Here is a 27,925-nt window from a genome sequence, read left to right on the forward strand (position 1 = left end):
TGCGGCCAGACCTGTCTGCACAGAGGTGTCGCGTATGTCGCCGTGTGCCAAGGAACGCGGACACCGACAGGGCTGCTCTTGTGGCGGTGGCAACTCCTCTGGGATGAGAAGGCTCGCGTGTTTACGCCGTTCCATGCCGGCGGGAGGGCCTGTCCCTGCGAGAGGGATTTCGCAGCCGCCGCGGGGTGGATGGCCGGCTCCTGCGCCGCAGTCCCCCGGCATCCCTCCCGCCCGGCCGCCGATCCTCCTGCCCCGACAGCCGCCTTCTCCCGTTCCTGCCCCGCCCGCGCGGCCGTTCGCACCGTCGGAGCGTCAGCGGGAATTTCCAGCCAGGAAGTGCGGCGGCCGGGCCGGGGCGCGGCTGCGCAGCCGGGGCCGCTCGGCTGCCGGGCGGGACGGGCGGAAAGTCCGCGCGGAGCGGGCGCGGGCATGGCGCGGCGCTGAGGGACCCGCCGGCGGCACTCCGCGACCGGCAGCAGGAGGAGGAAGCGCCGCCAGCCCTGCCCTGCCCCGGTGAGCCCCAGGCAGCCCTTGACCCGCCGCTCGCTGCTTTCTCTGTGCGCTGTGCGTACCTCGCGCCCGCCTGCCGCAGGCTGCCCTCCCTCCGCCCGCACCCTGCTCGGGCTGGGCTGGGCTGGGCTGGGCTGGGCCTGGCCGGGCCGGGCCGGGCGGGGCAGACCCCGCAGCCCCCGCAGCCGGGGGTGCCCGCGGGCAGAGCAGCCCCGCCGCCCGCCCGCGCCGGGAGCAGCTGCGCGGGACTCGCTCGGGGCGGCGCGGGGAGCCGGGCCGGGCGGGATGCTGAAGCCGCATCTCGGGGGGGCATCGTGCGGGGCTTCTGGTGAGGAAACCGAGCGGCTGTCCCGTAAAGAGCCGGGCTGGTGCTGACGGCGTAGCGGGGGCTCTTGAAGCGAAGGAGGAGCTGCTTTTTTCGCTTTTGGTTTCGAAGGTGACACACGTAGGGTGGTGCTCCACCCGGGACACAGCCGGGAGCGCTGGCCGCGCTCGGGAAAGCGTGAAAACGCGGGTTTGGTACCGCCAGCTTGGGGTGTCCTCGGCTTGGGTGGAGCTCAAAGGCGTCGCAGATAGTGTTTAAAAAGGACTACTTTAAAAGGTAGGAAATAGCGAGGACTTTTAAAGGTAATTTAGTAGTAAGGGATGAAACTGAAAAGTTCTCATCATGAGCAGGAGTGTTATTAGACTGATTGCTCCGTTACATTTGACCTTAAACTTAAGAGTGTCCAAGTTCTCATAATCGTAATTATTTTTTAACCCATTGATGCCTTCTGCTTTGATAGTAACTTTGGTAAAGAAGCGCTACTGACATTTTATGTGAACGTAAAATGGACTGGAATCTCTGTGACATGAGCTGTGTTGATGGGCTGTTACCGTAATTCAGCGTTCTACTGTGTAATTTCATTCAAATAAGTAAATGTGAGTGCCTGGAAGCATTTGGGGAATAAGACTTTGGATGCGAGGGATCGTCTGCTGTGTTTCAACTTCCTGTTTTAAAATGCTCGAAATCTTTGCTTAAGAGTAACATTTTAAAGGAAAGACAGATTATTATTATTAAAGATGGTTTTAAAGTGCTGATTATGTTTGACGTGTTTTGTGCTTCAGACGTTCTCTTTTCACTTACTCTGTTTCAGAGAGAAAAGTGGATGAATTCCTTTCTTTAGTACCTTGTGTCTTACATCCTGTAAGGTGCTGCACCACCACTGTCAAGCTCACAGAACAGAGCTGAAAATACAGCACTTTGACTTTGTTGACATCCGGAGTCTCTGTGCTGGGTAGTATCAACTTTTGAAATAGCGTTTCAGTCAAAGCATTTTAATTCTTTCAGACAGGAGTGTAGCTTCCCATTCTAGGAACGCATTAACCAAGACGTCATTCTATGATATCCTGTTTGCAATGTTTTGTAATCTACAGAAATGACTACAGTTTAACTGAGAAAATGAAATATAAACAAGCAGCCTGTAGCCATCCAGAAGCAGATGCTGTGTTCTGCAAACTTCCCTGGCTCGAAAATATAACTAACAGTTATGCTGAAATATTATTGCCAGGATCTGCCACAGTGTGTGGAGATTGCTAGGAATCTCAGTGCTGAAATCTGTGCAAGATCTCTTAAATAACTTAACCTGAAATGTTATTTCTTTGCATCCTTTGTCCCCTTTGTAAAAAAAGAAATGAAATGTCCATCAGTGATAGTCAAAAAATGGAGTCATTTTCTCATGCAGGAAACAAGTACGCTGAGTAGAGTTTAGGTTGTAAAACTGAGAACAGCCTTGTATCACTTTGCATCATGTTGTATGTTTTTCATAAACAGAGTTGTAGCAGATGAACTTCGTTCCCGTATTTCCTTTGTTTTGCAGCAGCACCTTGGTAATGTTTTTGTAGTGTTTATTTTGAAATCAGGAGAGTTTGCTGGAAAAAAGGTGCTGGGAGAGAGAACAAGAGAATCTTGGAAGAGGGAGGGTAGAAAGCAGACTATGATATTTCATTGATATGTGCATTTGTAAATTTCGTGCTACATTTATTGAAAACCAGCAGTTTTAATTGCTTGTGGTTACTATGTATTTGACTTTAAAGATAAATTTTAGTAATAACTTTAAATTTACTTTTTTCCATTGAGGTGGCATTTTGTGAATTCAGTAGGATACATACAAATAAGTATCATTGACACTAAATTGCTAATTAATAGATTTTAGTTTCCTTTTCATCTTTGCCTTTTCCCAAAATCTTCCCATGCCACTCTCACATGAATACGTGCAAACTTCAGAAATATGCTCAGTTAGCAATTCATGTTATTGTGCTTATTGCTGAGTCTGGAAGGTCAGGAGCTGAGTTTGAAGGCTTATGAGTCTACTGTCAAGGATGCTTGTATACAAAGTAGATGTTGGTTTTGAAGTTGCAAATGTACAGTGAAAGGCAATATAGTGTTTACTCATTTGCAGTTGTTTTTCTGATGTAGTGATGACAAATTTCTGTGGTCTTTGGAGATCCTGGTTAATTCTGTGCTCTCATAGATCACTTCAAAATGTATTTAGTGAAATATTTTCACCTGTCAGTGCTGTGTTTGCCAACTCTGAATTCAAAAGTATCAGTCTGACAGAAAATTGTTACTCATTCATGTAAGCAATTAGTGAAAAGTCTAAGTTAGTTAAATTTTTTTCCTAACATGTTGATAGCTTTCCTCTGGTGCTCATTAAAAATAACACGGCTATTCTGAAACAAAGAGAAAAGAATGTTTCAGGCAGTCAATGAAAACCCAGTTCCTGGTGTTGGTTACTTGTAGCTCTGGCACAGGTATTTTAGAAGTGGAAGTTGTAGTTTGATGTCCTCTAAATAAGATGTGAATCCTTTATGAAGTTCTGTGTTGATAAGATCTTCATTACAGTTGTCATTAACTGTGCCCTTAGGTCAGTCAGGGACTAAGTTTGCATCTGACTTTGAGCATAGAAAAAACTGAACCCTCTTCAATGCTTTCATTTAAACATGTATTTTGCTGAAGCACTGTTGACACTTTCAGAACTAAGGTCTTAAAAGATGTTTATAATCTCAAGGTAAAATCCTCTGTTCAGCATTTAGGTGGAGCTGACAGACCAATTGTGGGGAGGAAGCTACCATTGTTTCTACTAGCATTAATTCCCCCCTTTCAGCTTTTATGTTCTTTTGTATAGCAGGGACTGATACATGTTTGGGGTTTTTTCCCATCATTTGAAATACTGAAATACTTCTATGTTTCATTGTGTCCTCCAAGCAAACTGTACTGGTATCAACAGGTCAAGAGCAAAGTAGGTCTGAGTTGTGTGGTGTCGGTTTTTGGTTTTTTTTTAACTGGACTTGGCTTTGTTATTTTGTTTCTGCTGAAGATCGTATTTCTATCTGTTTAAATGTGGACAGATTTTAATACAAAAATGAAAGCAAAGTAAGCAAGTGGTTTTCATGGTTCAGTAGTTCAGTCCAAGTGGGTTTTATGTCATGGGTTACTATAAAAAATTGAGACTGCAGCATTTTTACTGTTTCTTTGGAAAAGGTAAAAAAGTAATGCTTAGTAACCACTTTGCATCCGTAGATTTGAAAACTAGAGTCTAACTGTAACAGTGCTAGACTTGGTTCAACCTGTTTAGCTCCACTTACTGGTGTTATTTAAATGACTGTTTCTGTCACATTATGTTTTCAGTGGCTGTTTGGAACTGGAAGGACACTGAGAATCCCTTAGTTCACTTTTGTGGTTGCAGTGGTAACAGCCCTTGCTGTTTTCTGAGCCCTTTTCTGCTCCTGTTGCTCGTGAAATGGGGGACTGTCTTCAGGAAGACCCCCAAACATGTGTGATAACAGCGAACTTGAAGTGAACTGGTTTCTGAAATCTTGGGTTTACTTGTTCCTTGGCTTTTCAGAAACACTGTTCTTCCTGTGCTCCCCTCCCACCTTCCACACTGCCCCACACCCACCAACCCCCCCCCAAAAAGAAAGGAAAGGTTGAAAGGTTTGCAGTTTATCGTTGATGATTCATTACCCTTAAGGTTTATGAAGTGGGTACATGTGGATTGTTAAGGTAAAATTTGACTTCGATGAAGGCGTTGTAGATGAAATAGAACTTTCTGTAAAGAACATTTCAGATATTCTTTTTGATCAGTAGGAGAAATCACAGTGTTTTAACATTATATTCAGGTTAGTTCAAGTAGCAGTAGCACCAGCACCCCATGTGGCTAAAATACAGTGCAGTTACTGGAGCTGTTTTTCTGTGTTCAACCTCAGTATTTTTACATATACTTGGCATTATACATGTACCAGAATATGTTTGCCATATATTTGAATACTGTTGATTCCTCTGATTTAAGTTGCTTTGAATGTGTTTTAACAAAAACATTCTACCATTATTCCAACAATATAATGGAAAAACAGTTTATATGTTTATTTCTGTGTTTCCTCTAGACATATTAGTTCACTGCTTTGATACATGGAAAAGGAATAGAACACAAGTCCTGTTTGCAAAGATAGTTAATAGAGCAATCATTTAGGCAGTCCATTTACTCTTTGCCAGCTGGATTTTCTTATGCTGTTTTGGTATTTTTTTTTTCAAATTTAGTAGTTATCTGCTGTAATAAATTTGATCTAGATTTCATAAAATAATTCAGCACCCAACAATTCTGATTTAGAGCATCACACTTCTGAAATCTCTTGAATACTTGTGAATGATTTAATTTCCTAAATACTTTATAGTTTTTATACTATTGTCAAATAATACATCTGCTCATAGCTGAAAATATTTGAAAATTTTAACTTCAACAATTTGAAAATTTTAAAAATACACAGACACAACTGCCAGGCCCCACCCAACAGGAAATAAAAGCAGGTTTAATTAGTAAGAAGAGGAGGCAATTTATGTTGTTGTATTAGAAAAACAAACACTGTCTTTTAGGGTTATGTCATGTTACTGCAAATGCAACAGTCTGTGGATGAGAAAAAGTCTGCAGATGAAAGTAGAATCTTTGATAAAAATGGCTTTCTTCACCAACTTTTTCTTATATACTGAGAAGTTGCAGTCAAATATTTGTTGAGAGATTACAGTTCTTTGTAGTACCTGAAGGAATGTAAAAAGTACAACTTCCTTTTGCTGCTTTTGCAGAAATAGTACTAATAGTAATAAACATTTAATATTTAAAGGTAAAGTTCAAATCTCTTGCATTACTGAGTTAAAATCTCTACAAAATAGCATAGTTGATGGAACTCCTTGTTAATCTGAGCAAGTTAGCAATCACTTCTTGTGTTTTTAACATGGTTTTTTCTTTTTGTGCTAAAGATATCTCGAGGGTGAAAGAATGTGGGTGAAAGTATTCATGATGCTCTCTTAATATTTTGGTTCTATTTACTTTGTATATTGCAGAATACTTAAGTTTGTTTATCATCTCTGGTTTTACTCTGGAGCTGTACTTCTGACATTCTGGGGAAAAATAACTGAGTTCAAGGGAAATGAAGTGCTGGATGAAGTTGAGAGGTGGCCAGAAGCATCGTGAAAAGGCCATGCCTTGAAAGGGGTGGGCGGCATCCTGACTTGGAAGGGACTGCAGTGGGGAAGGCTTGAGACTTAACAGCTTGAATCAGTATCTCAGAATTGTCAGGGCAGCATGCTGTGGCCTCCAGCCAAAATCTTCTCAGCAGCTCTTGTCCTCCTTCCCACCCTGACCCAGCAACTCCAAGTCTCTATTGCACAATACTTTTTCCCAGCATCTCTGTTTGGGAAATGCTGATCTCCAGAATAGTTCTCTCTATGCAGATATGGGTTATGTTTTGCAAGGGGTGGAAGAGTGAGGCTCAAGGATGGATGGTTGCCACTTAAGTAAACAATACCAGGTAAAACACATTGTAGAGTCTGTGCAATACAGCAGATACTGTTTCTCCCTCAGTATTTCATAGCTGTTACAGGGCACTCAGAGAACTTGGTACTGTTCCTAAAAACATAGTTCTCTGCGGTCAGATAGTCAGCCATCTTTTATAGCCCTGATGCAGCAAAAATATGCTTACAATATAATATATAAAGCACAAATGTCTTTGCTTCTTTTTTATCCTTATTCCTCTCTGTTGTTGGTAGGTAAAATAAACAGGCTAAACGCAGAACCACAGTGAATTTTATTACTTTCATTTAGTGTCCAGTTAAAGAAGTTCATTTTTAGCAGGTAAATTACAATGAAAGGCAAGTTAAAAAGCACTCTGCTAAAAGTTTCAGTAAGAACTGTTCTTTCAGTATATCAAGTCAGTTGAAGTGTAGTAGTTGAGTTTCTCATCTTGAGGCTTGCTTTTTGAATTCCAGCCTTGAAAGATGCGAACAGGTTGATGTAAAATATCTCATAAAGTAAGTGATGGATGTTCTTCAATGAAGAAACCATCAGATTAATTCTGTTTTAGAAGTGCAATGAACTGGGTCATAAAAATCATGATTGTCTGTAGAAAGGTGATAGGAAGAAGTCCCATTTCAAGTTTGTGGGGATTAGCTTGGATACTGGTATCAAAGAGTGCACAAGTTAACCTCATGCTTAAAATTCAGGCTGGAAAGTTGAAGAGAAGTAGAGGGAAGGATCTGAACTCTGAAAAATCAGAGGGGCTGAAAAAAGTTGTGTCAGGAAAATTTATGTTGGTTTTTAAAAGGTAAACAGACACGGCGCATGTTGAATAAAAGGGAAGAGCTCTGAAATCAAATGTTTGAGATAAACAGCAATGAGAATTCTTGTTCCTGGATGAGAGTATCCCTATGTAAATTATGTTGTTTCTGTTTCAAATACCTGACCCTTTTGAAGCTTTAAAACAAATACTCAGAATACAATAAATGAAGTCATGTTCTTCCAGCTGTGCCTACTTGTACCTTGTATTACTTGGTTATTAATGAGGAGTAGGGATGCAGAGTAACTGCCAGTATGTTTGCTTGGTTTTTTGGTGCAGCCCCATCATCTCCCATATATGTGTATGTATATACATATTCCTAATTGTTGGGGGGGTTTCTCCCTTTTAAAACCTTTTTCGCAATGGCAATTGACCTGCTGTGAGGAGAAAGGAGTACTTCACATGTATGCATATGCACACATGTACACATCCTCAGTAGGTACAGCTGTGCAGTTTTGGGCAATTTTAGCTGGATTTTACATTTTCCCATTGCACAAGGAGCTAAATGAAGTTCCTTCACCCACCTTAGAATTTTCACACTTTAAAATACTGTGAATTAAAGTGTCTAGTTTCCTGTGTCTCATTATCTGAAAGACTTCAGATGATCTCCAGGGTGGAGGCTGCTGTGGTTGATTGTGGTCTGCAGGTGGTGGGGTATTTTTTTATTGTAGATGCAAGTTGGCAGTATAATTTGTGGGAATTGGAGATTATACAGGAAGCAAGTATGTATAATAACTTCAACTTCCACAAAGCATTTTTAATCCGGTCATCTTCAAATGAGAGAAAGGTGGCAATCTCTGCCCCATAATACAGCTCAGATAAGGAGAGAATGAACAAAGCTTCATGAGGTAGATGCTAATCTTACCATTTGGTGCAAGCAGGAAAGATGCTTAGAAACTGGAGCAGTAAGGAAAGAGGGCAATTAAAAGTCACATGGTTAATCCTTGAGTCTGTTTTTCTGCAAGTGTCTTTTGGGGGTTTTAATCATGTTATCAACTCTCTGGATTTGCACCGATTTTCATATAAGAAGAGGAAGTGTAGGAATTTGTTAACTAAATAAATCCTAAGGAAAAAATTCTAGTTTGGAGGTAGCACTCCAAGAACATTTTTGTAATTTGTTTGGCTTTGAAGAGGACAAAACAGACAATGAAACTGAGACTGTTTTTAGTAATTTAGGAGGGTCATTTGAAACTACCCTGTTAATCTTTGTCTAGACCCTGAAAAGGCAATCAAATGTCGGTTTACATAACACAAAGTTGTATGTTTGCACATCTAAATCATAACCTGTTTATAGTAAACTGGCTTAGCATTCAGCCAGGGAGAATGTCTTTACCTTCCCCCTCAAACATCCATTATTCAGCTGACTGTTGAACACAAAAGATCTCAATAAGAGGCTCGTGTGCTTTCGGTGCAGGAGAGATTGTGTTTAATACCTGCTTAGACATTCATTGGTACATACCTACAGCAGCTGGGTAGTATGTGGGTGGTTGCCTTGCAGCTTCCAAGGGGATTGTTCATAGAATCATAGAATTGTTTGGATTGGATGGGACCTCAAAGTTGATCTAGTTCCAACCTCCCTACACACACCATGGGCAGGGACTCTGTCCACTAGTCCAGGCTGCTCAAAGCCCCCTCTAACATGGCCTTAAACACTTCCGGGGCTGGGGTATCCACAGGCTCTCTAGGCAACCTTTGCCAGCGTCGCACCACCCTCAAAGTGAAGAATTTATTCCTTATATCTAATCTAAACCTACCCTCTGTCAGTTTAAAACCCTTCCCCCTTGTCCCATCACTACATAGCCCTGTAAAAAGTCTTCTCCAGCTTTCCTATAGAGCCCCTTTAGGTACTGGAAGGTGCTGTAAGGTCTCCATGGAGCCTTCTCCAGGCTGAACAACTGCAATCCTCTCAGCCTGTCTTGCAGAGGAGGGTGGTCCCAGCCCTGTGAGCAGCTTTGTGGCCCTCCACTGAATTTGCTCCAAGAGGCCTGTGTCCTTGTGCTGAGCACCCCAGAGCTTAACGTGGTACTGCAGTGGGGACGTCTTTAATGGCTGCAGCTTTGTGGTCATGGCATTGTTCATTGCACCAGCCAAAAGGGCAGAAATGACAGCTTTGGTAAGGTGAAATTGAAGGACTAGTTCAGATAGACATAGATTTCATTTGGGTTGAATTTTAGTTTTTACATCCAAGTACTTTAAATGAAAAAGTTTTCAGAAATACTGCCTCTGTGATAATTTTCCTCTTTGTTGGAAAGTCCTGTGTTGTAGAACTGTAGATGTGACTGGGAAGTGTAGCAGGTATGAGAACTGCTGTTCTCCCACCGAGTTCTGCTGGAGGGAAGGAGAGTGGTGCAGTCTGAGAAGCTACACTAGGGCAAAGGCAATAGGACATACTATTACATTTATCCTACTGGGATTACAGAAGAAGCTGTGAGATGTTTTGTTTGAAAGTTTTGCAAATTATACATTCAGCAAACTATTGATATTAGCTCCTCAGAGGTTTGGGGTTTTTTTAAACAAGCACATTTGCTGTGTTATCTGGATACTTTAGGTATTTGGGAACATGACTCTGCATATTGACTCATGAAGTAGGAAGTGTTTAAATATGAGAAATCGTAAGACTTTTAGGACTGGTTTTTGTTTTGTTTATGCAGAAGAAACATGGCATTTGCACTCACAGTTACCTAAGCAGGATGCATCAACAGGTTATGTATTTTCTGGTGCTTTGTAAAAAATACTGGCTGTTGAGGTCTTCAAATTGTTTTCTGTAATACTGACACCTTTCACTAGGAAGTGTTTGGCAAAAACTAAATTACAGTTAATTCAGTGATTTCAGTAACTTGTCAAATGGCATTGAGAGTTATTTTCTTTTTATGGAACAGAAGTGAAATAAAAGCATCTTAGCAATGTTTGTTGTATGCTGATGGGTTTTTTATGCCTTCTATGTTGACGTTTATCCATAAAGATTAATGATAACAATAGCAGGTTGTTGATGAAAATAATGCATGTGAATGTGCCTATGAAATAATATGATTGACTGGTATTTTTAATATTGCTGAAATCCTGATGTATTAGGTGGAGAAGTACAACATGGGTGACTGGCTGCTTGTTACATCTGTTACTAATTTTTTGCTGAAATCTTATGACCAGTTACTTGATACTTGCTCAAATACTACAAATAAATATTAACCAGTAAATATTGGTCTCTAGAATTGAATTAAAATCAGGTGTGTATTTTCTAGGTTAAAAAATAATTTTATTCACCTGAACCTCCTTTTCCTGGAAGTCATGTGTGTATTGCATTTCTCAAATTTCTCCATTTAATTTTTTTTTTTCGTTTTTTACTTTGTGTGGGATGGGTGGCTATATGTTGGCTTTGGAACTTGTTAACAAGCTGAGTTGAGCCTCCATCAAAGTGAAATACCTAATTTTCCTCTTGATATTTGCCTTTCTGGTTCTTGTAGAAGGTACATGATGACTCAGTTTTTCTTTACTGATTTGGTGATAGCTTTCAACTCTCTTTGATAGAGCAGTAGGTTTTCACAGTTCATTTTGCTTTGCTGGAAAACATGGCTCATGTTCATTGTGGTGGAATATGAGGGCCAGTGACATGTTTTTGTCTTCTATTAGTTATTAACCTTATTTAGTGTCTGTTTACGTGCAGGTACGAATCTCTTGACATTGTGATACAGTTATTTTCAGGTGTTCCCTTGGAGAGCCTTATTTAGAGAGATCAACATAAGTGAAATTAAAATTCTTTCAAGTAACATCTACATGAAACAAAATAGCACTAATATTTTATAATAGGCCTGATAAATTCCTAAGAAAATTCACAGGCTGTGCTCCTGGCCTGCTCCTGGCCCCTGGAAAACTAAGCCAAGCTAAACTTCTCCAGTGTCCAGCATTTACAGGTACAGCTGTGAGAGGGTTAGGAGTGCTGTGTGTCCATAATTGTTCATGTCAACACTGAGTCATCGTGGGTGCTCAGCACTTGTGGACCTCTGGAAGTAAAAGTGGCCAAATTTAATAAATGTTTGACTCCTGTTTGTATTTATAAAATTATAAAAAATACTGTATGTTCTTTCTGGGCATCTTTGTCTTGCATTTAGTAATAGTTCACAAGAAAACTGTTCCAGTTCACTCATGAATACACAGAATGCTCTTTTTATTGTATAAAAATACAGAGTTCTGCTTTTGCTAGACTATGGTAATGATTTTGTGTAAAGCCTAAGAAATTTTGACTTTAGGACTTTAACTATGATTTTTAGTTGCTTGGAAGTAGGCAATGGAAAATCCCAGCTGTCGCTTGTCCTTTCCTTACACTGTCCCTTCCAAATGCTGAAGAATTTGCAAAATAAGAAGTGTGAGAGATGGGGCTTTCAACTCTTAACATTTTCCATGTTTCTCTGTTGTGGAACATTGAAAAAAAATTGGAGTTCTAATCATGTTTTTGTGTTTCAGGACTTAAAATGGCAGAAGATTCCTATATTATGGGAGTATCTGATCCCCAGGTAGGTGGATTTGTATTTCAGTATCCCTGTATCCTCTCCTAGCTCTGTGTTTAGGCTTTCTCTCATACTATCCTGTCATTTCCTGGCTTACCAACATAGACATACAAAAGCATTCTGCATTGTCAGAAATCAGATTTGGGGCAATCTAGGAGTTTTTTCCCTAAGGTGGTTTTTATGTGACCTGTAAAGTGCCCTGTCACTGGCTAAATGGCTGAAATGAAGTGGAAAGCTAGGCCTGCTGAAATAAGCACTTGAGAAAACTACTTGTTCCTATGCCTTGCCTGCCTGTGACACTTTTTGTGAAATTTCTTCTGTGATGGGCAATGGACTTTTTCTGAAAATAAAGCCCCTTATGGCCTAAAAGGCCCCTTTGTGTAATTTTTTATGATATTTGCGTTGGCACTGATGACTAAAGTGTTCCTTCGCTCACTCATGGGGATCTGTAGGCCCTGCTCCTCATCAGCTCTCCCTGATCTTGTCAGGTCTGAGCTCTGAGCACGGTGCTTGGGGGAAGTTTAAATGAAGGGCAGATAATTTCTACTCTCCTTAATTTTCAAGGAGCAAGTATTTTCTCCTTTATGCTTGCTCCACTTTAGAAGAAGATAGATTTATACCTGGCTACAGTGAGTTAAGACATGTCAGTGTTAGGGAAAAAATAAATAAAAAATGAAACTTTAACCTGGGTATATATAATGTTTTCTTGCATTGGAGCCTGTCAATATATTTACGTAAGGAATGTAGTCTGATGAAGTTTAGTCAGAGAAGTGAAAACTCACAGGGTCTCCGCAAGGCCTTGGGTAAGACATCTAGTGTCAGATTTTCAAAATTTACTGTAGAAGCTCTTTTGAATAAATAGTTGCTAGTGCAAGTAAGCAAACTGCATGTTTAGAAACCATGCTGAGGTTGGTACAGTCTCATGGTGCTGGTGGAACTTGGGGCAGTGCTGTCAGCTCAGCCTGCACTGTTGTTACCAGCAAAAATAAATTAGCTATAAAAGTCGTGTAATTCAGCAAGGTGTTTGCAGTCTCAATATTTGCAGAAAACTTTGAAATTCTTTGCTAATAGATACTTTTTGCAATTATGTATATATATAGTAATGAAGAGTGTATTTTCTTTCAATGTAGATGTTTGCAGTGGATCAGTTCATGGGAATGAATGCATTATTTAATAGCACAAGTTACATCACTTCAGACTTACCAATACGAACAGGTAGGAACCGTTGCTATTTCATGGTGCTGCTGTCCTGATGATTCTTCCTGTTGGTTTTCTTTTTAAAGTTCTTTTCAGCAGCTTTTTTGTTTCCAGTCTTGTATTTCATAATACTAAATTGCAAAGTTGTCAACTAGGTTTTTTTTGGTGCATCTTTTTGCATCTCTTTCTCACCCACATGAAACTTTCAGCAGTGAGGTAAATCTGGTTTTCTTTTGGCTTGTACAGAAACTGAAAGTTTCTTCTGAGTTTCGCGGCTCAAACCAGGACAGTGACCAAAGAACTTTGAATGACCTGATTTTATGGATTATTTTGTTATTTTTTTTCTAAATTTGCACCTTCAGTGACCTACATGTTTGTATTGCCAGTTTGCAGAGTGCAACATGTACTTCTTTTGCTTTTGAATGCTGTTTCATTTGTTGTAGTGGTTCTTAAGGTGGTTGTTTTTCAGTAATAAAATGTAGAGAATATTAACTTCCTGTGTTTTTCCATCTTGGTGACTTCTCTGTTTCCTGTAAAGTGGCAGTGTGGTATTAGAAGTACCTGACAATTTCCTGAATAATAACACTAGTTTGAAAGTTCAGAGTCAAATTTTGCAACAGACTGCTGAAAATAAGCAAACAGCGTTCTGCAGATGTCTGATATGCAGTTCTTACAATGTGGTTCCAGAACAGTAATAGCAAATACAAGTCTGTTATACCTCAGTCAGTATTAGCTGCTTGATCAACCTTGGTCTGGTTTTGCTTATTAAATTTCTATATAAATATTGCTTTTTGCATGAATTTGGAAAATACTTCTTTCCTGCTTAGTTTATTAGAATACCTGAAATGAAAGGAAGAAGGAAATAAAATTTTGTTGAAGCTTATGAATATTTTCTCAATATATATGTGTACCTTTTAAGCTTACTCTGTACTTCTGACAGACTCATTCCATGCAAATTATTCATATATATATGAATAATTAATAATTTCAGATATCTATGTTCTGTCTAAAGTATAAAACAGCTGTTTTCAAGACTGTGTCAGGGAGTCAAGGATTCACTGAGTTCTGCAGTTACAGTAAACTTTCACTGGGCTAAGTCTGGCTCTGTCCTTAATTTGCAAAATTGCTTAGAAAAAGGCCTTTTTTTATAAGTGCCACTGCTCTTGTCTACTGCTCCACTATAAGGTAGCTAGTTCCTTGTCTGCAAAATGGGATTCAGTAAAGGATCCTGGATTTCAGGTTATCACAGACAAAAAGTTAGGATTTAGAAAAGGTTGAACATTTCAGCAGCATCTGCTGATGCCACAGTCAGTTTGTTTCTTGAGTAGTATCACCATAATGCTTACTTCCTCCCCTGCTTGAAACTATGCTGTCTTGTTACTATGGACTAGCTCTTCAGTTATAAGATAATGTAGGAGTTTATATATTCTGCTGTAGTGACTTCCAAGCAGGGACTAATGAAATATGTCTTTCTACACAGTAAGGTTCATTAAAAATTCATGCGGGATTTTCCGAAAATACTTCCCACTGAGATATGGAAAGAGTGAAATAAATATGCTAAAAAGGATTTTTCTTTAGGAAAGTTGTATAGTCTTTCAGTCTGTGCATTCATAAATGCCCAATGTCAGACCTATTACATTGGCAGACAGGTTTAATATATAACCAAGGATTGCCATACCATGGCAGCATACCTGAATCAACAAATAGCCAGGGAATTTGGGGACTTTCTGATGATAGATGTTCTGCTGTTCTGTTAATATTTACAGTGGTAGTAGAAAACCTTTGAGATGTTGGGACAAGGATTTTCTCAATGACGTTATTAGTGCTCAAGTGTCTTTGCTCACTTCTTTTTTTCTCTCACGTATGCCAGTTTAAAATAAAAATTAGGCTCTAAAGCTGTAGAAGATTGTTATGTGGTTCAAGTTCTGCATTTGCATCTAAGTCTAGAAAGAGACGTAATGTCTGTGTGCCTTTGGTGGAAAAAATGTATCTATAACAAGTGCCATGAAAGTGCAAGTTGCAGGATGGAGCTGTGTGTTGAAAACAGCGCCAGCAGCACAGGCAGTCACAGAGTTAGCCTCTTCTTTGGCTCACTGGGAAGTACTGTGCCTTTGAGAGTTAGGTGCTGATCCTCAGTGGTGTCGGGGATGGAGAGGGCATTATCCATGGCATGTATTTAGTTCAAAAGCAGATAGTTATCAGTGGGATGTCCAGTGTGTGGTGGAGAGACAAAGTGATGCTTTACATTGGAGAGGAAATGGGCAGAGCTGTGAGCAAAGTGGTTTATAATTTTGGATGTTTCTTACTGCCTTCTGATTGTACAAGGTCATCTACAACCATAGAACATAGCAACCTTTGTGCCTGTTAGAGTGGGTTCTGGGAACTGCTGAATTGTTTTGTGGTCTAGGGGCTCTGATTTAACTAGCTCTTGGCATTAAGGTGGTGTGTTTTTAAACCTTTGAAAGGGAAGCAGGGCCATCAGGCGCTGAGCATTATTGTCTGGAGGCTGGTGACTGTGAGTGTTTCCATCCATGTCCATCCCAACAGCAGTGACGAGGAGGTGCCTGTTCTGGGGTGCCACAAACAGAGGGGAGGTGAGGGGGAGACTTGCCCACAGCCTGTCACAGGTCAGGTTGAATGGCTTCAGGTACTGGCTAAGCTGTTAGATAAAGGACCCCACTACTCCAACAGTGCTGCCAGGCTTTCAGGGGTATCCCACCAGCCTCATAGATCCCCTCTTCCTTGATTTTGTTGTGATGGGAAGAAGGAACCAGGAGGGAGGCTAAGACGAGTGCTTCTTTGGAAATGTGTGTGTAGGGTGAGACCTGTCAAGAGGAAGAAAGAATGTAAGTGGTGGGAGTGTCGAGAGGCAGGAGGACCTCTGACTCAGGCAGGAAGGAAAATGAAGAAACTGAGCAGTTGAAAAAGACGTGGGGAAGTGGGACTGTGACTCAGGCTGGAGGGGTGGCAGTGGGATGCGCCTTGGTCTGTGGCAGCTGAGGTGAGAAGACAGAAAAAGGAGCCCTCCAGCATACCCGGGATGTGGCAGTCTGCACCAAACACCCTCCAGTTTGGAGAACTGCATGTTTTAGTTACAGTTCTCAGCCCCCCTGGCTGCAGCAATGCCAGGCAAATCATGAGAAGCACTCATGTCAGAACTTGTCTTTTGGCAACCCTGAGAGTCATCCCTTTGTAGAGGCCAGCCCTGTGACTGTGTGCCTTCAGCCTCTGTAGGGCAAAAGTTGAACTTGAGCTATGCACTAAGTATTGTTCCTTCTTGTGGTTGTTTAACATTTAAAAGGGGATTGCTTGTTAAACAAGAATGTGAAGTAAGCAACCTTCTGGGCTACAACAGAGGTGCAAAAGATCATCACAAATCTTGTCATTATTAGCTTCTCTCACAAGGTGTTCGTCTTCAGGTTCCTGCTCTCTGTGTGCTTAGACCAGACATGCCCAGTAATAGAAATGAAATATTAAAAACTTCCCTGTACAAAACACTAAATGTCTTTTCTTTTCCTCATGGGACAGGATGAGAGAAAGAAGGAACCATGCATAGCCAGTGTTAGGCTGTCTAATGTACTTCTGGGGCGTTTTCAGAATCTAGTGAAGACAGTTGTATGAAAGCTTTCATGGAGTAAAATCCTTTCTATAAACAAAATGATATGCCACTTATGCCTGGATGTTTCCTTGAACATTGCTGCTTTATTTTTAAATAGCATTTCAGATGTAATTAACTGTCTTGCATTAGAGTGCCTTCTCTGCACTGTTAGTGGGGTCTGGTTCAGATGCCTTACCAGAAAATTACTTAGTCATGGTAAAAAAAAAATATAGTCACAACACCAAAGGGTTAAAATAAGACCTCACAAAACTGTGTTTTAAATACATTGGTATGGGATTTATGTAATGTGGATTAATGATAACAACCATCTAATTTGCCTTTGTAGATTTAGACTGCATCTTTCTGCACTTACCTAGTGTTAGTATGTAAGGTGGGTTTTTTTACCAGTATATTTGTCTCCTTTTTATAAGCATTTTTCCAAGGAGGCAGAAGAACCACAGCTTAAGTTTTCAGTTTTCCTGAGTTTTTACAAATGCCACCCAAGGTCAAGCCATTTCAGTGGTATAAAGACTCTCTTGTGAATTTTCCAATATGTGTATATCCCTCTCTTAAGAATTTGAATTTCCTTATGTTGAGGAAGAGTTGAAAGTTGGGTCTGCTGCATCCTGGGGGACTTCTGCAGCCAGTTAGCCATTGGATCAGAAAGCTTCCTTTTCTGGCTAATGTTTGAGAGAAAGCAGTAGTACTTTGTGCTGATACTAACCCACCATATATGCCTTGAAAATTAATTCCTAAGAGGAGAACAGCCAAAGAACAATTACTTGGTAGGTCGTGCCCTTGAGGCTTGGTTGAAAGTTGAACTACACAGTTGTATTTTAGGTGCATTATTTCTGCCAGTGCCCATAAAATACAAGGCTTCTGGATATAAAATTTCAGATGCCTAAATCACAAGGAGGATTAGAGGTCTGGGAACAGAAGTGTTAAATTTAATACTGATACATTGCTTAAACCCAACTCAGTTCATCTTGACTCTCTAACAGACAAAAATTTAAATATAAGACCAAAGCTAAATACTACTCTACATCTTTTAAAGTTGAAGTCCAAACTGGTTTTTGTGCTCTCTAATGTAAGGTCATGTGTATATTGTCGTGAGGCACTTTTTTACATGACTTCAAGTAGCACTGTTTACGTTTTCACAGGAAAGGACAAATGTTGGACTTTGGAAATAAATTATCTTTATATGTGAAATTGTTGTGACTGACGTTTGCAATATAACTTGGGCATGAAGATAATTCAGAAGCTGAGTGAGCTAACTGCAGCAGCAGAATACTTATTTCATCTATTGGTGCATTTGTCAAAACTTTCATTTGAGAGAAGCTTGTTCAGTTAAGACCTGTGGTGACCGATGACATGAAGTAGTGTCATTTGAGTAAAATGGAGTTGTATTGAGGAGCTGAGAAGGATGCATGTAGTCATGCTACAAGCCATAAGTTAATTAATCCCTTGCTATATTAAATTATCACTGAACATTAGGCTTACTGGCAAATAAAAGTTGATGCAAGTATGTAGTTCTGTGCTGAAGCCAACTCATAGGTAGCTGGATGGGGTGGTAATTGCAAATGGTGCAGATGGTTGTCTGGGGACAGATCACACCTGGATGTGGCAGGGCATGGAATGCTTTGTGTGCTTACTGGCTCTGCGACATAGCTGTGGCTTGTCTGCTTTGGAGGTTTTGTCCCAGTGAGCTTGCTTGATTCCTTGGCATTAATACCTTTAACAGAGTAGAAGTGATGGTACATTATTCCAACAGGAATATGAATGGTAAAATACTATGTAGGTATTCACAGTGAAGCTGTTGTTTTGGGTTTGCTGTGAAAACAAACGATTTTTTTAGCATTGAAATGCAAATAGTCTTGTCTGCTTAGCAAGAGGCAGGGAAGAAATCATACCTCTCAGAACTGTCCTTTTCAAACTCAGGAATGGCTTGCATTTGAAGAGGTATTTCACAGCCATACACCTGGAGAGCTTTCCTTCCTGATGTAAATAATCTAAATGATGAGAGTTAGAACTAAGCTTTGGTCGGGTGATGAATTCCTAACTGGTGGCGCTGAGTTCCCATTGGATTTAGGGCATGCTCAAAGGCTATTTAAACTGGTGAATTTTGAGTGAGGTTTGTAGTATGAAGTTAGTCACTGTACAAGACTGAAAGTTGTTTAAGGAAGCCTTCTTTAGAAGGCATAAGTAGAATTTTAGTAGAACGTAATCCTACGTATTGGCACCATCCTCAAGATGGATCTCAATACAGGGTCTGCATCTGTAATCAGATAAAGTGCATTCACTGTTTTTTGAGGCACAGTAGAACAGTAGATTTGAAAGTGTATCTGAAATGATTAAAAGAATGTAACTTGTTTAGTCTCCTCAATTCCAGGATTTTTTTAAAGCAGTTCTGACTGCTAGGGCATGTCAAGACAGCTTGAATTCCTGCTGTATTCCCGCACCTCAGAGCTTCCCATTGGCTGTCTCTAGACTTTCAAAAGCACCTATTCAATAGGAAGCCCTAGGGCCAGAAGCTTGTGAGTCTTTAGAGCCCAAGGGGTTTAAATACAAAAGCTACCTCTAGCTCAAGAAGTCCAGACTGTTTGTCAGTGGCGAGGGGAGGATCCTATTCTTATACACTCTTGAAAGTTTTAACTGCGTGATCTGTTGCCCATTTAGTCCCTCTGAGCTAAATTAACTTTTTTGAGTCAATCCTTCTTGCTCTACTAGTGTCTAGGAACATTGGAAATAACAGACTGCCAAGTGATTAAATTATTTATTGAAATTTAAGTTCTGAAGAGACTTAGGTGCTTTCAAAAATTTTGTCTCAAGACATTCAAGGGTATAACTTTACGCCTCTGTCTTATACATTGTAGTAATAGAAATATAATTTCTTTTAATACTTTTCTTTCTTTTATGTTAGCGGATGGACCATATCTTCAAATCATAGAACAGCCAAAACAGGTAAGAACAAGACTGCATTTTGATAACAAATTACTGTATTCAACTTTGAATAAACTTAGGACTTACATAAAGAAAGGGTACAGAAAAGGCTGAACTCTCAGAACAAATGTGGCATTTGAACATGAGCAGTTCTAACTCTTGTAGTTAAATCGTTTCCTGTTTTGTTCTGTTTTCATCTTTGTGTCTCTGTGGAAGTGTCATAATACAAAAAAACCCTGAGGGTTTTAAAAATATGTCTTGCTAAGTATAGACTTTTCATCTTAGAAGTAACTCTTACAGTACCCCAGTATTTGGAAATACAAACTCATAGGCCAAATGTGGAAGATTTTTAGGATTTGTTTCATGTTTCTTGAAACACAAGAAGGAAAAAGGAAAAACACTCCATTCCCAAGTTACAGGAACTTTTGACTTGTGCTTTGTCATTGTAAAGAAATTCAGTTGTCGTTTGAAATGCCTTTTTTTATGGTTGTCTGTTTTGAATTAGTCAAGAAAAATGAAGATCAGTGCTTGAATGTAACTTTTTTTTTCTGACTGGGTAGCAAACACTGACCTAGGCTCCTCTGACACCAGAAAAGTCATCCCAGTACACTGGTTTTAGTTTTCATGCAACTGATGTACAAAGTAATTGCTGGGTAAAGATTGCCCTGAAGTATCACCTGGGTATTGTTGCCCTTCAGCTGGTGGCACCAGCAATTACAAGTATTCCTCGTGAAGCTGTTAGGGTATGGAGGTGCCTTTCCTGTCTGCCCTAATGAGTTGCATAAAATCCTGCCTTACAGAGTTGTTCAGTAACAGGGGAAAAGGGTGACTGAAAGGTGTCCCACCCTCCTCTTAGTCTTCTGCAGAAGCATAACACAATCCAGTCTTCCTGGCAGGAGGCAGTGGAGAACATGGGTTTCAACCACACAGCAAAGACATTTTTTGTGCTCAAGTAACAGGGACTCTTCACCATGGTCATAAATGAAACAGCAGTGTACTGTGAGCTCTTGGAAGAAGAATATGCTGCCACTTTCTTGTTGTTTTAGTTCATTTCAAATCAGGCCATGTCTTTGCATGGTGGGGCCAACAGGATACGGTACATAAGGAGAAACCGTTGTTTCCATGTGTGACTTCTCAGCAAGTGGCTCTTCTCATGCAATACCTATGGGGCCATCTGGGCAATGGTTTTTAACAGGGTGATGAGGGTGATTCATCAGCAGACTGCTGAACTTGTGATCACTGTTGGAACAGACAGATGAAGGGAGTAAGACTGCACATGTGAAAACATAGCTAGGATAGCAAGGGCAATAGTCTGAGGAAGGCCACACAGATGACTACTGGGTCTGTTGGATCAAATGCATCAAGATAAAGAGAGACTGGGTTGTCTCCTGTGTCCTGACTGCTTTGGCTTTTGGACAGCTTGAGTTCAAGCTTATCATTGCTGGGCACTTCACTTGCAGTACTCTCGGTCACTTAGTTCACCTGAGGAAGGCAATTCATCAGTATCTGAATAAAAGTCAGATATTTACATTTGCCTGGGAAACAAGTTCTTAGCCTGAAAAGGCTTTAGTGAGATAAGTATTGAGTCTGATGTTTACAGAGTAATTTTAAATCATGTTGTTTGCTTTCAGCTAGTACACACTTGGAATTCAGAGTTGTCTACTATTAGAAAGAGGCTCAATGACTCTTGACAAAAGATACCACACTAACTGGTACTACTTGAACAAACACTGGGAGCTCTGTATAAGATGGGGATTTTGCCAGAAATTACAGGACTGGAGAGTAGATCTGAAAGCAAAATTGGGGATCACATGAAATATGTGGTTAAGAAGAGTTAGAGTTGCCAAATAAGAGTTACATCTCTTGTGCCTTATAGATTATTGTGTTAAGTAAAGGAGATGTTATTTCCCATAAATAAAAAAAGAATCAGTGAAGAGCTGTACTCTGGACTGATTGCCAATATCCTGCACTTCTCTAAAGTATGTTCAGATGTCTGTTTATGTAACTCAAATGAAAATCCAGGCAAAGTCCCCTGGAGCTTTTGTGCTGTATCTGGACTTCACTTGGAGATCCAGCTTTCGTTCACTTTTCCCAGAAGGAAGAGGCATTTCTTGTTTCATCGCTGTTCTTTCCATTATGGCACTGTAAGGATGCTTATGATGCTTCCTTATCATTAGTTTTAATTTTGTCTGCCTAGCAGCAATCATAGGAGAGAGTATCTGCTCTTGCACTCTGTACAGGTTAGTTTTTATCCTGTTCTGAGAGTGTAAATAGATCTCTGCTTTAAAATATCTTTGCTTAACTGAAAGAACAAATTCAGGTTGCTACTGTGTTTAAGAGTGAGAATAGAACAGTTTCTCCAGGGCTGCAGTTCAGCTGTGCTTTGTTAACCAGCACTCAACATTTCAGGGATGAACAGCTATCACTTTCCCATTTGGGCAAGTCTTGTGTGTGTGTGTGCATGTTCATGTGTCCCTGTGCTATTTTTCTTTTCATTTTGTTTCCAAACAGCTTTCAAGTTTCTTTTCCTTTATTTCCACAGAGGGGGTTTCGTTTCCGATACGTATGTGAAGGACCTTCACACGGTGGACTTCCTGGTGCTTCTAGTGAAAAGAACAAAAAATCTTACCCTCAGGTCAAAGTAAGTACGTAAATCATTAATTTTCCCAACTGAATGCAAGTTGTCATGTGTATAGGGCGTTACTGCATAGCAACATGAAATTTGTAGGAAATTACTCAAGACAGACTACATTTGAATTCCAACTTTCAAAGTGTGATTGATTTTGAAAATAAAGTTTTCTTCAGATTTCTGGGGTAATTTTGGCACCATTTTTATCTGCTAGCAGTTGAGCAGGAAGCTTTCCTGCACCTACCACCTCGCTGTCCTCATGCAGGCGAATGGAGCTCTTCCCTAAGGTGCAGTTTTAGTATGAAGCGAGGCCTGAGCTGCTCAATTGCTCCACTTTTATTGCAAAGCATGAGGCTGATTAGTTATTCCACTTCTCTCTAGGAGTGAAGTTTTCATGTTTTTTCTGTTTTACTCCTTATTCAATACCTCTGGGATACTCTGTTCTTAAGAACTTAATTCCTTCACAGTCAACGTAAAACTTCTCATTTTAATAGGAATGGTGTTATGTTTGGGTGTTGGCTGAACTTCTTCTGGAGGCAGAATGTGAAGATTAGAAGACTGATTAATCATTCTGGGATTGTACAACTGTCTTTGCCTCTGGTTCTTGCAGCAAATTCTTTTTGTGTGGAAGCTGGGGAAATGTACGTTGTGTCTTCTCAGTTGTTTTTTGAACTTAAATGGAAGTCTTAGTCTCATTACTGCATTATGTCTTTGAACTATTGCCCTGCAGATTCTCTCATGAGGAGCAGGGTTAATGTATTCTAATTCTAGTGTTACTTCTTAATGTATTTTAATTCTGGTGGTATCTCTTGCTCCTTTGTGGGGAAAGAAGGGGAGGGAAGAGTGGCACACAGACAGCCTCTGCCTTGGTCCATGCCACTCCTCATCTTTCTCCTAAGTTCATGTGCAGTTCTTGGGAAAGGCTGGAGTTTGGAACAGTTGCATCTCCATAATGAATCAGTATAAGCATGACTCAGTGGAAAGTAATCAGCATTAGTTGAGGGCAGTCAATTGAGAAGAATCTGGGAAAGCTGATTTCATAGAGCCTTGCAAAACTCCTGTGAAAAATTGCTAGCCCAGGCAAAGGGTCTACTTGCTTTCCTCTTTCCTATTTTGACAGTAATTATGAACCAGTGTATGAAATTTCACTGGTATGTTCAGATATAAATAATCTACTTTGATTGAGCCGGATCCTTGCATTCCAATCCAATCTGTATTGATAATAATACCAATGATACTTTGTAAAGGTGTGGTATGTCACACAGGAGCATGGCAAGGAGATATGCAATGAGGATTTCATACAAGAAATGGAACTTCTCCTTTCCATCAAACTTTCTAATTTCATTGATCATCAGATTTTAATTTCATCTGAAGCTTCACACACACACACACACACACACACACACACACACACACACACACACACGCATGCTTCCCTTCCCCTCCCTCCCATCCTACTGTGTGCATCTGGTTTTTTTGTAGTACAAATCCCCACATGGCAACACCTGCTGGGAGAGGCTGGCAAGGGAACACAACAAGTAAATTCCTCAAGGCCATTGCTTGTTAGTGCCTGTTCTTGATTCAAGTGGTGCCAGTAAAGACAGAAGTGTTTCACACCTTTTCCTGTAAGTCTCTTCTGTGTTTTGTCAGTATGCTCACCTTGTCATAACTGAGCGGAGCACAATTAAGCATTCCTATTTTTTGTTGTGTTGGGGTTTTTCATTTTCATTTGATTTTTTTCAGTTGTTTATAAATTTATTTTGTTTTTACTCCTGTACCACTGTTTTCACAATAAAATCTCCATTAGCTGATCATGGTGCAGTGAAAGGACAGTAGCATGAGGTTTGGCTGTACTGTTTTGTGATAGATCTTTAAACCTTGGCCATGGGGTGGTCAGCACAGCTCATGTTGGGATCTGCTTTTTGCTTGCCCAACTCCATACAGAAAACTGATATAATTTACGGAGCTATCATGGGATGTCCTGAAAATGGGTATCTTCGTTGCACTCTAAAGCATTGCAGTTTTTCTACTCGGTTTTGGTAGGATTATGGATTGAAGGCAAAAGAAAACACGTTTGTGTGCTGTGACCTCTTGCATTGTGTGGACTGTTCAACTTCACCCCTTTTTCTCTCCCTGCACCCTCACTAACTTGCAGCTATGCCAGAACACATCAAGATACATCTTTCATGTAAAGGCTAGTGTGTTGAAGACTTTGCTATATCTCTAAACAAGGTGTTTTCCTAGTTGATTACATTTTTAACCACTTCCTCTATAGTATATTAGTAGATGGTGTAGGTCAGGAGTTAGTGTAGCAGTTCTGCAATGCCAGTCCTTACACATAACACAAATGTGCACTGGCCATCAAGGTGGAATTGATGTAAAACCTCTTGTTTTAATGGAACAGTCCTGACAAATGGAGTCTAGATAACAGTAATATTTTCCTATACTTTCAAAAATAGGATTAATTTATGGTTTATGGAATTATATTCCTTTGTTTAGCCCTTTATTTGCTAACAATAATCCTAATATGTAGAAAACATCTTGCAAATTCAGAGGATTCTATACAACTTTGCATGTCATTATGGACAGCAGAGAAGCTGTAGATAATGACTGTATTATGATGAAGTTATGTTTCATGATTGCAGTCGCAGACTGCCTAAAATTTCATTTAAATTTCATTTTCATCCACTTAGTGTAAGTAAGACAACACTGGAAAATTTTACTGTCTAGAATAGTTGAAGCAAAACTTCTGAATGGCTTGTTTGTCATTAGCTTTTTGTCCAGGGGAAAAAAAACAATCAGTAGTATAAGAAAGAATAAAACTGAAAAGTCTAATATTATCATCAACTGACTTAACTATCTACATTTTTTGTTTATAATTTGTTTGGGTTTTATGTGCTTTTAAAAATGTGAGAAAACTTGTGGAGAATATTTCCAGTGGCCTTTGTACGTGCTTACCACGTGTATTGTGATCTTGCTGTTAATGTGAACATACTCATGTTTTACACGGAAGTGCTTCATCCAGCTTTAGGTGTGAAGAGAATTCGCTGAAAATCCTGGAGTGAAAGCAGTGTCCTGAATTTTCATCTCCTTGGGGGCAAATCTATGTGGGTGGCTGCTGTCTCCAGTTGCCTTCCCTCTGTGAGCTGGATGTAAAGCAGCTGCAGCCCGGACACGAGTTAAGGGATTGCACAGAGATGTGTCTGAGCTAAAGAGCACCATCTGTCTGCAAAGAGTTTGGGCAGGTTGGCTTGTAAATTGAAGCTGCACAGCAGGTAGGAAGTCCTGAACCCAGGCACACCGACAGGAGAGCTGCCCATCCAGCCATGTCCTGTGGCTATCAGAAATTACACCCCAGTTTGGAGATAAGTGTTCTTACTGAAATTAGGGATTTTAGCACATACTTCAAATTCAGGAGGAGAATTTATGGAAAATTAGTCAAGTTACTTGTTGATGAGCCTTCTTGGTGATGAAAGGAGCAGCATACTTTTTTCCCCCACAAAGTGATAGACTGCTGATTATAAGTTTAAAAATCATGAACAGAAGAGTTAAGGGATAAATATGAGACAAGAGTGAGCAGACTTTTTGTTACAAATCTTCACCCCTCTGAAAAATCCATACTGAACCAAATTCAGCCAAAGCCAAATTCAGTCAGGTTTGAGCTTTTTAGTGGTACAGTTGATTTGGCTGAATAGGGGGCACTGAGTCTCTTTAGTTGGGCTCCTAAAGCAGAGCACCAGCTCCATAGTCTTGTCATTAGAGTCACCTCACATTCAGAAGAGCAGGAGATCTTCAGCTTGCATTGGTTTAAATTTCTTTACATTCATTGTTTTTTCCTAAACCTCTAAGTAAGTATTCCGTTGTCTACATGATGTGAAATAATTTGTCTTAAATTAGCAACTGAAAAAAAGAGTGATGCTGCTCTGTAAAAACAGGCTGTTTATAAAGAGTGAGTGATGCCTCAGCTGTGGAACCTCACATTCCAACATGTGTACTGAGGACAGCACTAGTCACACTGTGAGGGTTAGGCAGGGTTGGGGCTGTAGTTACTATAACAAAGTGATTAGAAAGAGAAATAGGTGCTTTTGTAGTTGCTGGCTTTGTAGATTTGACATGGTCTTTTCCATCATTTACTTTCTGTTGTTGACCAGTTGGTTTCACTTCTTACTTGTAAGAGTAACTGGGAAAAACATCTTTGAAGAAGGAAAGAGTTCTTATAAAGTTTTTGCAAAATTTCAGAAACTATAAAAATTGGCTGGGGTCTGGATTGCAGGAGGATGTGAAATAACTGAAAAAACTTTCAACTCTTGTTTTGAAATTGTCTCAATTTCGAGTCCTTTTAATCTTTCAGACAAATCTCTCAAACAGAAACAGCAGATAAGTGTGAGCCTGCAGCATTTTAACTTTATCAGATCAATTGAATGCTGCTTCAGTACAGGATGTAATCAAATATTACAGCTATACTCTTCCCAGGAACTTCATCTTTAATTTAAAGATCGGGAGGTAACTTTTTTGGATCACAGCTCTGACTTTGAGCCGTACAGCACCCACATGCTCTCTCCCTCCTGTGTCAGCACCATAATCCCTAGTTTCTGTAGATATTCAGCATTGTAACATCCCTTCTACCTTTTAATGCCTCTGACAGTGTTTTTTTTAAGTTTGTGCGTAAAAGGCGATAGTTACTTGTATACCTTAATGCCAGAATAAATTTCAAATTCTTCTGAATTTGTGGCATGATTCAAGGACATGGAAAAATTATTTCAGATTGAATTTCCATACATAAGGATATCTAACCACTCAGACTGTTCTGCTGGGCACCAAGATAACCCTGGATGTCTCAAACTCAAGTAGGAAAGTCTGTCTATAGGAAATGTAGGCAGGAGACAGTTCAGGGACATTCTGTAGCCTTTGCAGTGTAGAACATCAGACTGGATGACAGAAATAGTCCTTTCTTGCCTAATGACCTACATAAGCTATTATATTTTAAGAACCCTTTTTTTTTTCCCCTAAGAGGAAGACTACAAAGATCATGCTGAGCTGAGTAACGGGAAGATTGCAATCTTGTTACCACTGCAGTTCTATGTTCTGCTTTCAGAGGCTGGAAAGTCCTTGACGTGCAGCAGTCCTGCCTCCAGTTTCACTGTGGTTTCTACAGCTGATGAAGGATTGTCTTGAACTTTTCTATATGATACTAGAACATGCATGTTACTCATAATGAATGTGGTGCTGTGCTGGGAGCTTTGTAGTAGGAAAAGGGTCGTTTAGTGAGGGATAAAATGAAAATAATTTTTTAAAAGCCACCCTTTTGTAAATTTAATTGCAGTAGTGGTGGTGACACATACCACCTTTTTATTTTCAGGTGACTTTGTGAAAGGTACATAGGAGTTTTCTCACTACTGGTTAATTACGGAAATAATGCAGCAGTGATTATTCTGCATCTCTGTATTGTTTCAGACCAGGAGAGATTACAATTTGGAAACAGGAGGGAAGCACGAGTACCCCATATCTTGTATTTTAGAAACTGCCACTTGTAAAATGCACATTAGCACAGTATTACACAGTTAACTAGCAGGCAGTGAGTCATGGGAGGGCTTTTGCACACCTGCTCCTCCTGGAACAACTTCTTCATAGTTGAGATTTTTTTTTGGTTTTAGCAGTGAATAGAAAGGCAGGGAGGGCATGCATTGTACATATGCAAAGTGTTTCAGCTGTGATGGAATGGGTTCAAGAATGGGGTTAACTGGAGTGGAGGAAGCAAGCAGGATTCAGTAATATGGTGAAATCAAGGCAATCCCTCGTTATCAGCATTTTATCATCAATATAACCTTAAATGTTCAGTTCATCACTGATTCATCACTTTAATGTTTATCGTGATACTTTAATGCCTTGGTTGATTAGATC

General features: G+C 40.1%; 1 protein-coding gene across 4 annotated transcripts in view; it reads left to right on the forward strand.

The window, feature by feature from the left end:
• Positions 1-346: 346 nt before the first annotated feature.
• NFKB1 (nuclear factor kappa B subunit 1) overlaps positions 347-27,925 on the forward strand; it is a 56,657-nt gene continuing 29,078 nt past the window's right edge. For 2 of the 4 annotated variants that reach the window (XM_071555926.1, XM_071555927.1), the window contains exons 1-5: positions 781-838; positions 11,617-11,666; positions 12,791-12,875; positions 19,376-19,416; positions 21,938-22,036. In XM_071555926.1, coding sequence (XP_071412027.1) covers positions 796-838; positions 11,617-11,666; positions 12,791-12,875; positions 19,376-19,416; positions 21,938-22,036 — 318 coding nt within the window. In that variant the 5' untranslated portion in view covers positions 781-795. Of the gene's footprint in view, positions 514-780; positions 839-890; positions 1,112-11,616; positions 11,667-12,790; positions 12,876-19,375; positions 19,417-21,937; positions 22,037-27,925 lie in introns of those variants that run through there. The other 2 variants (XM_071555929.1, XM_071555928.1) reach the window with 2 other exon arrangements.

The sequence above is a fragment of the Pithys albifrons genome, chromosome 5 (genome assembly GCF_047495875.1).
Source record: "Pithys albifrons albifrons isolate INPA30051 chromosome 5, PitAlb_v1, whole genome shotgun sequence".
Classification (NCBI taxonomy): Eukaryota; Metazoa; Chordata; class Aves; order Passeriformes; family Thamnophilidae; genus Pithys; species Pithys albifrons.